We start from the raw sequence: 15,782 nt of genomic DNA on the forward strand, positions 1-15,782 counted from the left end.
TGGCCGCTGAACTGGGCCTCGGCTTGACGACGTGTCCTCCTTCACTTTCTCAAGCTGCTGCTGCTCGTAAGACCAGAACAATTTAACATCTGGGCTGGTTTGAAGGATTTTTCAAAAAAATGTGTCACTTTGCCCATAACTCCATCCAATACGAGTATAAACATGCAAAGGATGGTGGAGGATTACTTTCAAGAGGTAGTTGATATGGAAATGTCAGACAGTCCCTTTCCTTACTGGGAAGAAAAGCAGGCCATTTGGAAACCCATGTACAAACTTGCTTTGCAATACCTAAGCTGCCCACCCCTCCAGTGTGTACTCTGAACGAGTTTTCATTACAGCAGGGAACTTAGTCAGTGATCGCCGTAGAAGGTTACCTCCCAAAAATGTGGAGAAAATGATGTTTATAAAAATGAACTACATCTTCCACGAGGAAGGCCTTCACCATCCAAGACATCCAAGCACTGACTGTTCACTAATGGCGGATTCAAGCGGCGATTAATTGATAGTCTGTGATGATGACGTACACACTGATGAGGGTGAGGATGAAGCTGAAGATGATGACGATAACATCTTTTTAAAACTTTCTATGTAAGTGTAGGGTGCAATCTACCCCCAAAGAGGAAAGGGACTTGTGGCATTTCCATATCACGTACCATCTTGAAAGGCTGCTGTTTGGGCAATTTCTCCTTAAGGGTAGGGTGTCATAGACAGAGTGACCCCAAACTGGCTTCGTCCATTTCTCTATAACGGCTGCATTTTTTGTTTTTTTAAATAAGTGGAGGGGGGCCTATAGAGACAGAAAGCAAACTGCCTTTTTCCATTTCTTTACATATTTAACTATAAGTGTAGGGTGTAATATACATCCAAAGCTGCATTGCCAATATGCATAGATGGAAGGAAGACAATCTGGTTTGTGTGTAGAATAAATGAAGGCCTACCTACCAGGAATTAAACTGTTTTTTGGATGATTTATTACCTCTACAATTAGATTACTTATCTATGAAACAGTTGGAGCACTAAATTGGGTTATTTTAGGCCCAAAAACATTGATTTTCCAACAAAATAGCAGAACAAAAACAAAACCAAAACACGCAATGGCGGTTTTGCAAAACCAAAACACGATGGTAATCCAGATCCAAAACCAAATCCAAAACCAAAACACGGGGGTCAGTGACCATCTCTAGTTATAACGTCAATGCATTGTATTAAATATATCCCTCTTCAATGACCAGTAACTTAGGACGCTTAGAGGATAAGAAATACAAGACATAGTGGAAGAATTGTACAAAGGGACAAAGTTACTGTAAATGGCATCTACTTAATTGTGCCAAGCACAGGGGAATGTATATTCTGGATATAGTTAAATTATCTCTCAGTGCAGCCTATGAACAGGCTCTGAGGATTGTGTCCTCTACCTCTTTGCTGGATCTCTGCCGTATTTTATGTCCTCGGTGACAACAGTTGGAGCACTAAATTGGGTTATTTTAGGCTAAAAACATTGATTTTCCAACAAAATAGCAGAACAAAAACAAAACCAAAACACGCAATGGCGGTCTTGCAAAACCAAAACACGATGGTAATCCAGATCCAAAACCGAATCCAAAACCAAAACACGGGGGTCAGTGACCATCTCTAGTTATAACGTCAATGCATTGTATTAAATATATCCCTCTTCAATGACCAGTAACTTAGGACGCTTAGAGGATAAGAAATACAAGACATAGTGGAAGAATTGTACAAAGGGACAAAGTTACTGTAAATGGCATCTACTTAATTGTGCCAAGCACAGGGGAATGTATATTCTGGATATAGTTAAATTATCTCTCAGTGCAGCCTATGAACAGGCTCTGAGGATTGTGTCCTCTACCTCTTTGCCGGATCTCTGCCGTATTTTATGTCCTCGGTGACATCATACCCACCTCCGAATGATGTCACACATACCCCTTGCTACACGATTATGTCTCAAGCTATTGCATTATGAGGATCATCACAGCTCAGTAAGAGTGACAGGAGACCTATGGTCAGAAAGGGAGGGATTATGGGTAAGCGATACAAACAATGGTATCTATATTAAATGCTAGGTTCTGCCGGCAGACTGTGTAGCCTCATCAGAGACATTAGGTAACGTCCAATAAAGTAAGGTTTTTGTACATTCATCTCTACATGCAGACATTAGCTAAATACACAGGGAACATAAAATACAGAGGGTTAACAACAGCAACTGACCCTGTAAATGAAGGACAGGTGGCGGCTAATGTCTCAACGCCGCTATTTGCAGAGATGTCAACCTGACCAATTTCCTCCAGGAGGTCTATGTATGATCCTGTAGTCACCTCTAATTATCCGACTGCATTAACCTGAGCTCAATTAATTAATGGATGTAAAAAGATTGTTTTTTATTTTAATTAACTTGAACCGAGGTTAATTTAATCAGGATGTCAGTGGTAAATATGAGGGCAGGTTGGACATCTGCGCACACATGGCAAACAGAATAGAGGTGACAACGGTGAACTGTCCATGTATGCATGCTTAAAAATCTATTAAATACCCATATTCAGTCATTTTTATCATCAGAGATGCATTTATTTATCCACCTAGCATATACATAGGTGCGGGAACGCCCTTATTCGGATTTTGGGAGGCGCCCCGGAAAAATAGTGATACACCTTTTCTTGAAGGATTGCACATAGTGTAAAGTTCAAAGAAAGTCACGTTGGCAGCACCTCTTCATTATTAATAATAATAATAATAATAATAATAATAATAATATCATCGATTTCTCCCCTTGAGTACTACTCATTACAGCATAGTTTGTATCGAAAATTAATCATTAGTGAGAATCCCTAAAGCGGGACAAAATAAGTCATGCCCCTGTTCTGACCAAACCACACCCACAAATAAGCAACTTTTTTTGTAAAACTCCACCCACTTTCTGTAACTTAAGACCCACCCCTTTTGTGGCTCCCCAGTCAGGGAGCCCCACCCCTTTTGTGGCCTGCCAATCAGGAGGCCCGCCACGATCGGGACAGTTGGGTATGGAGCGAGGGGACCGTGTAAATATTACTTGTTACATTTTTGTGTTTGAATCTTTTTATTAGATTAAGCTAAGCACTAGTGGGATGCACCCATTATGGAGTTTACTCAAAGTACCGCCACAGGGAAGGGTTTTGGGAGTCGTTGGCAGGATCAGAGGTTTGAAAGCAATCTCGTATTGGATTCGAGTGTTGAGTGAGGAATTTGATATACTCTTATGGGGAGCATGTGTGTCAAAAGAAGGAAGACCCTCCCTGATAGATATAGGTCTGAATTAGAGTAGTCTAACGATCCATCCTTAACTGAGGCACAGGAAGTTAACAAGAGATTATGTAGTGTCTGAGTTGAGTCCAAGTTCAAGATCAGCGTGATGCAGAGTTAAAAGTAAATTCAACTGGAAGGTGCAATTTTGCATCTTGACAAAACCATGTTGCACAGCAGGGGCCAAATTTAACATGTGCGGAAGGGGCTGTCATTGTTCTTTTAATTAGTGTCAAAACAAAGCTGTATGTAGAGTACGACATGCACACTTAACAGTATGTGTGTGTGCTCCATGCAAAAGCAGCCAGTGTTTCCCTGCATGCAAATAAACTGCATCTGTACCCCTTGCATTGTTCTAGCTGCAAATCTGCACCCTTTAAGTGGAAGTGCTCCAAATTCCATATGATGCTCATTGAGTGTATTTATGGACATGCTGGGCCAAGCCCAAAACTACTAAATCATCTTACGCCGGGAGTAGAGTCTTAATGACACTGGCCTAATTCCATTAACAGGGCACAGGGACCCAGTACATATGTGTAAGATCTATGTCGAGTAGGTCAAGGGACGTTAAAATGAAAGACAAGTGACCTGAAAGTGGGTCATCAGGAGAATGAGCTGCTACAGAGGACATTACATAGCAGATAATCACTTTCACTCCTAAGTGTCAGCTCTTGGATAACAACGTTGATATACTGTTGAATTTTATTGCACCTGACAAGGAGCATGAGGTGTTTAATAAAGAGTGGATTTTATCGAGAGATGGTCTAGCGCCCATGATTATACGAACTATACTGTGGACGGTGCTGATGCACTTCTAATGTCCCACTGTCCAAATTGTTTTCAAACTTGAATCTGCAACTTTCCCGTCAAAGGAGCCAGGCGTATGAAGAGCCTGAGTTAGCTTAAGATACCTAACGGGGGCAAATGCAGTATTCCTAGGGGAGTTACCAAATGCTGGATTTTGGAAGAAAGCATAAAAACAACTCCGGGTTTTGAGCCAAGGTTTTTTGACCTTGATAAAATTGCCCAGACCACAGTCCCCTTTGAGTATTTTGGGGGCTGCAGTTTAATGGGGTATTTTGCCCAATGCAGACGATATCTACTACGTTAAGCTGTTCTGAAATTAACTTTTTACTTAAAAATGCCTAAACCATGCGTTAAAAGCAGTTCCCGCATGGATTAGGGCTTCATAAATAAGAGTTCTCACATCAGAGAAAGGGGAGAAACTTCCACCAATCAGAGAGGTGAGTGAGAACACTTTATAAAGAATTTATGAAATGTGGAGTTGTCTTGGAAACGATCGGAAACGGTTATTTGTTTAATCATTTGTGTTCCTCTTTAAAATTCCGGATAATGGGAGTCCGGAGACATGCTGTTCCATGGTACACGGTGCCCACTCCTTTTACTGATTACAGAATTACAGTCTGTTCACAGCTCATTCAATACATAGCACTAGGGAGAAAATTATTTTTTAGGACACTGCATGAAATAAGTGTATTATGTTCCTGCATCTCTGGGAGAGTTGGAAAATCATCATGTGTTGCTTCCTGAGAATTCTACCAGACCTCGGGGGCTATTTACTATTGATGGTCAGTGGAAAGCGATAGGTTACATAGGTAATAATTAGAGATGCTCGGTTTTCTGAAAACCGAGCCCACCCGAACTTAGGGGATCCGAGTAGGCTCACGAGCCGGCTTGTTACTTTTACGCGTCCTCGGATCTGGCAAAATGTCATTGTTGCGTTGTCGAATCTCGCGGGTTTTGGATTCCATAAGTACCTCCCTCCCCAGGGGATCCAGTGCCATTGCTCATACAGAAACAGGGGTAGCAGTGTTCTTGTCACTCTCTAGTCTCCAGTGACATTGCTCAGCGCCATTGCTCACACAGAAACAGGGGTAGCAGTGTTCTTGTCACTCTCTAGTCTCCAGTGACATTGCTCAGCGCCATTGCTCACACAGAAACAGAGGTAGCATTGTTCTTGTCACTCTCCGTTCTCCAGTGGCATTGCTCAGTGCAATTGCTCACACAGAAACAGGAGGGGTAGCAGTGTTCGTCACTCTCCAGTGACATTGCTCAGTGCTATTACTCACACAGAAACAGGAGGGGTAGCAGTGTTCTTGTCCCTCTCCAGTCTCCAGTTACATTGCTCAGTGCCTATGCTCACACAGAAACAGGGATAGCAGTATTTTTGTCACTCTCCTTTCTCCAGTGACATAGCTCAGTGCCATTGCTCACACAGAAACAGGGGTAGCAGTGTTCTTGCCACTCTCCAGTATCCAGTGACATTGCTTAGTGCCATTGTTCACACAGAAATAGGGGTAGCAGTGTTCTTGCCACTCTCCAGTGACATTGCTCAGTGCCATTGCTCATACAGAAACAGGAGGGGTAGCAGTGTTCTTGTCACTTCACAAAATTGACTGGAAATTACTGGAAATGAATGTTGAGGTTAATAATAATGTAGGAACAAAAAAACAGCCAAATTATGTGATTTTTAGAAAAAAAAAAAAATAGGGAACCAAAACACACCAGGGTGGTTTTGAAAAAACCCAAACACGAAATTAATCCAGATCCAAAACCAAAACACGGGGGTCAGTGAACATCTCTAGTAATAATATGTATCGCAGCATGAATAACGCAATGCATAATGTTGTATCGCAGGTATTTACCAACACTGCGTTAAACCCTTTGCAATTAATTTGTTGAGATGCGATGGCCATTTTGACAAACTACTGTTTTCTCCATATTTTTGGCTCATCACATCTTTGCAAATTGACCCCCTAATATATAAAATGAAATCCAACAGAATAGTCCATTCCATTAAAATTATGTGTAAATCGCATATATAAAATCATTGATCGGTCTATCTGTCCAGTTATGCACTCGGACACCACTGCACCAAATGGGATGAAACCAACGTGAGGTGGTCCAGTTGGATCCTGGCTATGTTTTAGGGGTGTTAGGGTCCCGGTCGAACCTCCCATTGCTGTATGTTGGGCAGAACTTTGACTCGGGGAGCCTGTTCTGAGCCTTCCACTGGATGGATTTGTACAAAAATTTCACAGAGTGGTAACATTGGATCCCAGAAGACTTTTACTAGAGGGTTGAGGTCCCAGTAGGACCTCCCGTTGGAGTACGCTGGCCGGGGAGCCTGTTCTGGGCCTTCCACTGGATGGATTTGAATCACATCTTAGCTGCTAATTATTTTTAAAATGTTAACAGTTACATCCAACTCATTAATAACTTGAAGATTTAAACCCGGCAATGGTTTATAGGTTCACAGTCTGTGCTTGAAAGGATGGAATTATTCAGAAAGGATACAATAGAGAAAAATCGCCCAGCACACCGCTATGAACTAGTAAAAGTGCTGCTATTCTCCTTGTAAAGTCAATAAACCATTAACAATACGAAAAACTCTTTTAGACTGGCCCCTGTGGTGTATTTGATACAAGAACAATATATCCCCATTTTACAATCTATGTTCTACCTTCTATCTTTCTGGTTCCCCCTGCATGCACAAATGTGACATTCAATATCCTGCATAAACACACGCTTCACATTAATTAAAAAGAATGAACTAGCTTGCATTACATTCTAAATAGTCTTGGTGATAAAATCACACCCAATCTCTGTACACACCAGCTGCACAGCCTCCCACACTGCCGTGTCCAAATATTTCCTTAGATAACCTCTCTAATTAAATACACAGCGTTTCCTGCCATGGGAGTATCTTATCTCGGGGACACTGTGTCAGGCTTCCGCCTGGGGGACCGATAGGATGTGGCCTTGAATGTCCCATATAGAAGTGTATTACTGCAGCAGACTGTAGTGGATTGGATTGATGACACGGCTGTTCAGGTAATCTTGGGGAATCACTATGCAGACACTATAATGAGCTTTTTCCAGCCCAAAGGATCAGTCAGTTTAAACTGTAGTCAGGAGGAGATAAAAGGACACAATGAATAGCAACACCTCTGCAGCAAATGGCAAGGTCCCTTAGAACCTTAACCTGGATGCTGGGGGCTCTAGCCCACCTACGCCAGCTTAACATGTGACCTCCCCAACCTGTCACTCACAGTTTCCATGACAATAAATGTCAACCAATGGGCAGTTGCCATTGTGGCAGAAGATGCTGCCATGGCAACCAGAAAGACCTGCTCTCTCAGCAGTCCAGTGGTTTCCATGGTAACAGGAGGGAAGGGTTGCCATGGTAACCCCAGGGCAGGTCCCTCATCATGAACTCCTGACAGACGGAGGGGAAACTAGCGTAGGTGCAATCGCTAGGACTATGTACAGATTGCAACCTCCAGGATGATGGACGGATGCACAGTGTATAGCACAGTTGTGTCGCCTGAATATGTTCCATAAAAAAGTTCAACAATGATTATTCAATGAATCTAATGCAATAATAGCTTTAATTCAAAAACTATATTTTGCTAAAAATTAAATAAAATCAGATTTTGTTTAATGTGGTGCAAAAATCAAAAATATGATTTTTATTTTTTTCACCCTCTAAGTTTTAGATTATAATTAGATTTATTGCAGTCAGTGCAATGTTCTATCCTGGTAAATTCTAGTGCATTATTTCTGTGTGTGTAGATTTAATTATATGCTCAGTGCATTCCAAATATACATGTACGTATTATTTCTGCCTGAGGATTCCCCTTCCTTCTGTACATCAGCCACTATCTAACACCCCTCAGATTTTCCGCTGTGTTACAGGCATAAAAATAGAAATGATGTCAGCAGTTACCGTGGTAACGTTGAAGATCTGACTTCCATGTCACGACTGCCCCCCCCCCTTCAATGGTATCCCCCAGTTCCCCCATTACACACCAGTAAGAGGAGGGATCCTAAAATCTCCAAGGCCAAGACTGAGGTGTAGGGAGGGGAGAGAACGCACTGTTAACCCCATGACTGCCGTGGGTGGCTTGAAACTAAATAAGGAGTTATTTCTGCAATTGTGTTACAACCTTATCTGTATTGTTATTTAATACACAAAGAACACTAATATACGTAAACACCCTGTAAAAAAAAAAAAAAATATATGGAATGACAGATTGAAGGTAAAACATACCTGGATCTGTGGATGACTTTATGTAAGTGACTCGTTTTCCTCCAAATCTTACAAGAGATACCTTCTGTCATTTGTTTGTGTCATGTCCTTATCCCTATATTGTACAGCGCTGGGTAATATGTCTGTGCTTTATAAATAAAAATATAATAATGTTCCCCCTATTGTACATAAAAAGGTATTAGAAGTCAGCGTGCATTTTACAGTAGGATTATATTGCTCCCTATATATAACTAATGTAATAGATGTACAGTGTGCACATTAATGAGGGAGGATCATATGCGTTAAGTGGCCGGTCTGTTACTGACGTCTGTCATTTCCATGCATTTAACGGCTCGGGCAGTGACCACAGGACATTGCTGTGTATACTGTTGGTATGACGGGGACAATGCTGTGTATACTGCAGTTATGGGACATTGCTGTGTATACTGTTGGTATGACGGGGACAATGCTGTGTATACTGCAGTTATGGGACATTGCTGTGTATACTGTTGGTATGACGGGGACAATGCTGTGTATACTGTAGGTGGACAGCAGAAATACAAAATGCAGTAGAGGTTAGAACAGGAAACGTGAAAGTGATTAATATGCATATTACACACCCCAGGCATTGTAGTGGCATGAAGCAGTGATAGTTTTATTGTAAATGATATACCTACAATATGAAGAAAACTAGACAAAAAGAGAGAAACACCTGGCAAGTGCGCAGTTAGGATGAGTGAGATACAAAGAGTACAGGGCCTGATTCAGTAAGGAACGCAAAGTCAACAGAATATACATTTATAAACAAAGGCACGCAGCTTGAGCGCCTGTGTTCAACTACAAGCGGTTCTCAAGAACCTTTTCCTGCTGAACAGGGGTGGACACGCTTTGCGCATACGGCACTTGCTGTGTGCAGACAGACACAACACACTGCAGGGTACGCACAATGCATATGTACATATCAAGTTTCAGCAGAGCGCACAGGGGGGGAAAAAAAGATTAAATTATTGTCACCTGTTAATAGTAAAATCATTAATAAAAATACAATGAAAAAAAAAAAGAGAGATTTTTAGGTTGGTTTTTTTTTTTACATAAAATACATATATCAGGATGTTTTTAATGTGTGCTGTACATACAAATATTTCTACAGTTGCTTTTAATTGCAAACACATGTTTGAGCATGCATAGACGTCTGTCATCACTATCAGTCGCCACTTACACCTGCCGTGCAGCTGGTGTAAGTGATACGGCTAAAAAAAACCACTTACCTGAGAGATGCCCAGAGCTTGAATAGGCTGCTTGTGAGTGCGCTCGGCCTCAGCTTACTGTACATTGTGTACATTGTCCTCGCACTCTCCTCCCCGTCCCACCCTTCATGCTTAGCAGAGCAGTGGTGAACGATGCGACACGCACCTGCCAACTCGCTATTGGTGTGCGCTGCACTCAATGGCTCTTTTGAGGGGGTGGGTTAAGGAACAGGCTAGCACTTCATAAGCGCTAGACACGCCTCCATCGCATTGTGCTCACGCCCCTTTTCAGAGTTTGTCTCCATTCAAAGAGCTGTAAAGTTGGGAGGTAGACTCGCCTGGGCTTTAGAAACATTATACTTTCCTTGCTTGAATATATACCCTTTTACTACAGATCAATGGTGGAAGTGGAGGTATATACGGTGGTGTGCCATACCGCCTCTCCTACTGCCTTCACTGTAAGATTATCAAATTCCATTCACTTATATTCCCATTACCTTTTTCATACCGCTGCTTCTAAATGTCTACCACTGAAACGAATGATAAATACCATACTGGCTGGAGACACCACCGATTGGCATTTGATACTTTTGCAAAGTCTATGATACCTATATACTTCTACATCATGGATATCTCGCCTAACGTGTGAGCTGAAGGCTTATTTTAATGTACCATCACTTCAAGTTTTTATTTTTGTTTTACATTTGAAATAGCTACAAGAGTTTTGATTTATTCTTTTGCATTTGTTCACCATCATTTGATATCTATCAATTGGTAAGTGTATCACTTTAAAAAGAAAAGTGTCTTTTCTTAGAAATACTTCACCCCCAATCTATTATAGGTATTAAATAAGACTGTATGGAGTGGAGTCCGTGGGCAAAGTGTCTTATTTCTGTAACTGGTAAATTGTGAATAATTCTAAAATATCTTAACGTACTAAAAATAGACAAAGCAATTAGGATTTTCTCCAAAAGTCACAAAACAGTGGCGAACAGCTATACAATTTACATTATGGGTAACCTAAAAATATACACTAAATACATTAAGGCTAAGACCATCGCACTCCATTATTTATACAGGGGAGCTTGTAACTTGCTCCATACCCATAATGTTTCAGCACCATCCTATGGACCACAGAGAATGTCTTCCTTCATTCTGACTCTAAGATCACTTCTAACACAGATGCACTCTGCCACCTTTTCTGTCTCTTAGACGTACATATTAGACTTGCCAGTTGAAGTGTTAATAGTTACATAGGCGTTTTACACTTACCCGAGAAAGCGGCATATCAAATTGTTGTATCTGCTCAGGGGGAACAAGTCCTATCACAGTGACAAATGTTTTTTCAACCAAATGTGAAACTCTCGTCGTGAAGGGAAGTGGTCAGACTACTCGAGCTGTACCACAAGGCTGGACAGAATTGTGAAGATCTTGTGAAATGTGTCCTCTGTGCCCTAGATTTAGAGGGGGCTTCCTGTCTGTCAACTGTTTAACCATTGCAAGAAACTGTTCATTACAAAAGCAAAGCCTGCCAAATTCAGCCTGGATCAGAAAACCTAGCTGCAGTAGTAGCGGACAATCACCTGTACAAGCGAAGTGGAGACAATGGATCCAAGTGGACCAACTCCGTCCAATTATCTGAGGGCAGTAAAACGCATAAGATGCAGGTGATACGTGAATAGCTGAACAACATCATCAGTTATTTATATAGCGCCACTAATTCCTCAGCGCTGTACAGAGAACTCATCCACATCAGTCCCTGCCCCATTGGAGCTCTACAGTCTAAATTCCCTAACACACACACACACAGGTCAATTTAGCAGCCAATTAACCTACAGTATGTTTTTGTAGTGTTGGAAGAAACCGGAGCACCCGGAGAAAACCCACGCAAACACGGGGAGAACATACAAACTCCTCACAGATAACAGCATGGTCAGGAATCAAACTCATGACCCCAGTGCTGAGAGGCAGAAGTGCTAACCACTGAGCCACCGTGCTGCCCACACTTCTGATTTAGATATATCCGGGGAAGCTGGTAGCATTTTGCCTGGGGGACAAGTCCCAGTAAGTAGCCCATGGAGCAGAGGGGCCTGGCCCACCTCTACGGTTCAGTTCGTATCTTAGGTGCCTTGTATCTGGCATCTGTGAGGGTTCACGCATTAAAAATGCATATAAATCAGAACACCATTTAGATCGCTGCACTGTAAAGCGCTACGGAATTTGCTGGCGCTATAAATAAACGTTGATGATTGGTTCTGTAGTGCATTGCTCTATTTACAATATTGCATTGCGTTTTCCATTGGATAATAAGCTTTTTCCACTGGAAAAATTGAATGGTATCTATACCAAGACATGAAAAGCACATGACACATGAAAAGGGCCTTGGTATAATTCCAGGAAATCTGTTCGGAATCCCTGGGAAAAGTATATATCTATTTTTAAAAAGAGAGAGAGAATATGTAAAGCCTAGCATTGAAATGTATAGCCAGCAATAGCTTCACTTAAATAACTAATAATGTTTCAAACATCTTCCATGAGCAAATGGGAACTTTAATGCACAGACATTTGTGAATTGTATAAGATGTCTATCAATATTTGATGAGTTTAATGTTCTGTTTAATGTATAGATGGATATGCATTACAGGTTGCGGAAGATGTTTGTTACACAGAAGACTTATTGAATATATGTTCTCCCTTTGCTCATGTGGGTTTCCTCTGCGTGCTCCGGTTTCCTCCCACAGTCCAAAAACTTACTGGTAGGTAAAATGTCCTTTGTCAAAAGTTGGCTTTAGTCTGCACTGTGTTTTTGTGGGGGAGGGGCAGTCTCGGACTGGCCCATCCTGGTTATGTCCCCACAGGGACCACATCTTGTAGTACCCCCACGGCACGCTCTATATACTGAGAGTGTAGAGCTGACCAATGTGAGTGCCCTGGTGTCCTGTTGTATATAGAATTGCCGGGGACTATGGATACATGTTGGAGCCAAGAGTTATGTGTCTACCATATGTGTCGGCCGATTCGCAAAGAAATGACTGCGCAAGTAGGTGGTGCAAATCATACGGGTACTACCAGTGCTTTTTTTGGTAAGACAAAAGGTGCCGGAGCTCACATCACGTAGTCAATCACTGTACACACACCCACACAACACGTCAGTTGTGTAACAAACCTAACGGTCGCCGCCCGCAGTAAGCTCTCAGCGCGCGACCACGCGACCAATCACAAGCTGAGCAGCGCCACAAGATGAGCAGTGCTATCACAACCAGAGCAGATGATGTACGCATGCATCGGACTCGACACACAAGCAGTCCGCATGCACCGTTTTAATGACTTTGCCGCCGACCTGCTACGGCATGGTTAGGGCTGGCCTATAAGCAAAGTTGCCTTTTGTACTTCATACCATTACTGATTTTATATACTAGTCTATCATTTTGCATCACAGTCATCCACAGTACCGCCTCAGCCTGCCTTCCTCTCTCTACAGGTTTACAGTCCATTCAGGACAGTATCCAGTGACATCTATGGACGTACTCACAGTTATACATACAAGTGCTGTGGATCCTAAAGAGGTTTTCAAGAGGCATGGGTTAGCCTACAGACTGAAGCCTTTGTAGTAAATGTTTGTCTCTAAGGACAAGTCTTTTATTATGGAGAAGGAGGCTTTGGGGACTTGCTTCAAGAGGATGCTGTTGGAAGACTGATGGATTGCGATGTTGTACAAGAAAATACCTACCTCTCTTGTTTTGTGGTCGAGAAGCTTTGAAAGGTTAACGCAAGAGGGTGGTGGTTGATGAGGGTGTTAAGCAGTGGATGTAATGGGGACATCGCTTCACCCTAACTAAGCGGAAGGAGGCTTGGAGTGGTCAGAGGACCTGGGAGCATGGGATGCAAAGGTCACACTCTCCCAGGCCCCTGGAAGGTTTGTTCACTCTACTAACACCATAACAAGGGATCTCGTATCCCAACAGTGCAAGTCATCCACTAAAACTGACCTATAGTGATGTGTGAGGGCCAATGAGAATTGTAGATCCAGCTGGAAACAAATATTTTGTGAATCCTATAGATGATTTCTCCAGATACACAGAAACACATCTCATAAAGCACAAAAGTGAGATGCCAGGAAAACTCAACGAGTAAACAACAGCATCACTTAACATATGTCAGCACCAGCTGCCGTACTATCAGCTGATTATTGAGGAGAGTATAAGAGCGGAGCAGCTCAAGCATTTTGGAAGGAGCAGAACATGAAGCATCTGCACCTTACACTCCACGGCATCTGGTAGAGGTGACAAGAAGCATGCTTACGGGCTGACCTTCCAAATTCTGGAGAGAAGCACTAACCACAGTAGCCAATCTAGAAAACCACCTTAATATCAATGTCAATAACGGCTACACGGAATGAGCAGAGGGATGGTAATAATACCAGCATGGGCCATCTGAGAATAATCATCTGCAGGGGCCTATACATCGGTAATGAAATGTTCTCTAAATTGGGAGATCGAACAACAGAAGGTTTTTTTTTTCTGCAGAAAAGAGTGAACAAAGCAAAGGTTACAGATTTCTAAAACCTGCAAAGTGACAGCAAGCCACGGTGTGTAGTTTGACGAGTCTTCACCTGCACAAAATTATAACGTCAGCAACCTCTGAAGAAACAGTGTCGGTAAGTGTGGCAGGAAGCCAGAACCATGGAACACAGCAACCTAGAAACCGTGTGGGCGTAAATCCACTCAACACTCAAGAAACGGAAATCACAGAGGAAACTGACTTGTGAAGGTCCATCTGGATCACAAAGTAGATACCGGCTCATAGGCTCATTCACGACTTACATACAAGAGATGTTGGAACGTAACGAGAGAGAGATTTGCCAATGAAAGAAGCCAAGAAATGGGAAATGGCAGGACAAGAGGAAATTGATTCTGTGCATAAAACTTAACGTGGACATTGACTCGATTAACTCAAGCTGACAAAGTAATAAGATGTAAATGGACATTTAAAATCAAATATAACGCAAGTGAAAAAGATGAGCATTACAAAGCTAGACTAGTTGCCAACGTGATATTTAATTTCGTTAAGACTACAATGAAACATTTGCTCCACATCTAAATGTGAGAGCTCTTATAACTTCAGAAAACAAAGACCTCGGACCAGGTTTAGTACAGTATGGGGCACATTTATCATTAATCGGCAAAAGTGAGAAATAGTTATCAATCCTTATCGCAAGGATAAGGATTGAACTATTTCTCAAATTTATTAAAAAGGGAACACAGAAACAGCAGTTCCGAAAAACTGCTGTTTCTGTAATAGAAAAAAATCACACTTACCCCCCTCTTCGAATGCGCTGTCTCGGGATCTCCTCTTCGTTCCTCTTCTTCCTTCAATTGCGCATGTGCAGTGCACATGCGCACAAAGTCCCCACTCTGTCTCTGCAACTATCGTTGTAGAGTGAGCGCGCTGAGTGACAGGGAAGGATCCTGTGATCCCTCCACACATGCGCTGTCCAGCTCTGCTCTTCGGAGCAGAGCTGACAGCAGTGGATTTCTTCAATTCGGATGATGTACGCCAGCTTCAGCTGGCGTACATTATCAAGACAAGTTCCCGAAAAAAATATTTTTTTCGGGACTTGTTAGATTGCGGCCAGGAGCAGTCACCATTCTGTTGAATGGTGACTGCTCGCAAAAAACGATCAGGAGTGCAAAGCAGCAGATATCGATGCACCTTTAATAAATTTGCGGAGGGCACATCGGGACTTTAATTCCACGGTAAGTGCACAATAGTGCACTACCGTGATTTGTTAAATATGCCCCTATGTGTCTTCATTTTGCAGCCCCAGCATAAGTTTACGCAACCAATCAGAGGCTGTCTTACATACAGCTTATAAAATGTAAACAAATCTCTGATTGGTTGACATGGGCAACACCACCTTTTGTACATAATTATCTGTGGAACAGTATTCGTGAATGTCCCGCCATATATTTGTATGTTTTATTAGTGATTTGCAGGTATTACAGTACTCGTCTTGTAATGTATGAAAACGTATTCCTAAAAAATTCTGCAAAACCCCCCCTTCTGCTCTGTTCCTGTTATTCAGTTATAAACAATTACGTTAAATCACACTAATAACTACATTAAGTACTAGAGTAAGCTCATTTCATAACAACTTCTGCGCCTTTTAATAACTTCCTCCAATAACT

The 15,782-nt window shown here is 42.0% G+C and overlaps 1 protein-coding gene across 2 annotated transcripts in view; it reads right to left on the reverse strand.

Annotated features, from left to right (window-relative positions):
* Nucleotides 1-15,782, reverse strand: part of ATP1A3 (ATPase Na+/K+ transporting subunit alpha 3) — a 104,653-nt gene that overhangs the window by 78,656 nt on the left and 10,215 nt on the right. Inside the window, exon 1 of one of the 2 annotated variants that reach the window (XM_075189573.1) lies at nt 10,867-10,896. The exons of the other annotated variant lie outside the window; for it this stretch is intronic. Coding sequence (XP_075045674.1) covers nt 10,867-10,881 — 15 coding nt within the window. The 5' untranslated portion in view covers nt 10,882-10,896. Of the gene's footprint in view, nt 1-10,866; nt 10,897-15,782 lie in introns of those variants that run through there. 2 annotated transcript variants of the gene reach the window in all.

Source organism: Mixophyes fleayi, chromosome 11 (assembly GCF_038048845.1).
Source record: "Mixophyes fleayi isolate aMixFle1 chromosome 11, aMixFle1.hap1, whole genome shotgun sequence".
Classification (NCBI taxonomy): Eukaryota; Metazoa; Chordata; class Amphibia; order Anura; family Limnodynastidae; genus Mixophyes; species Mixophyes fleayi.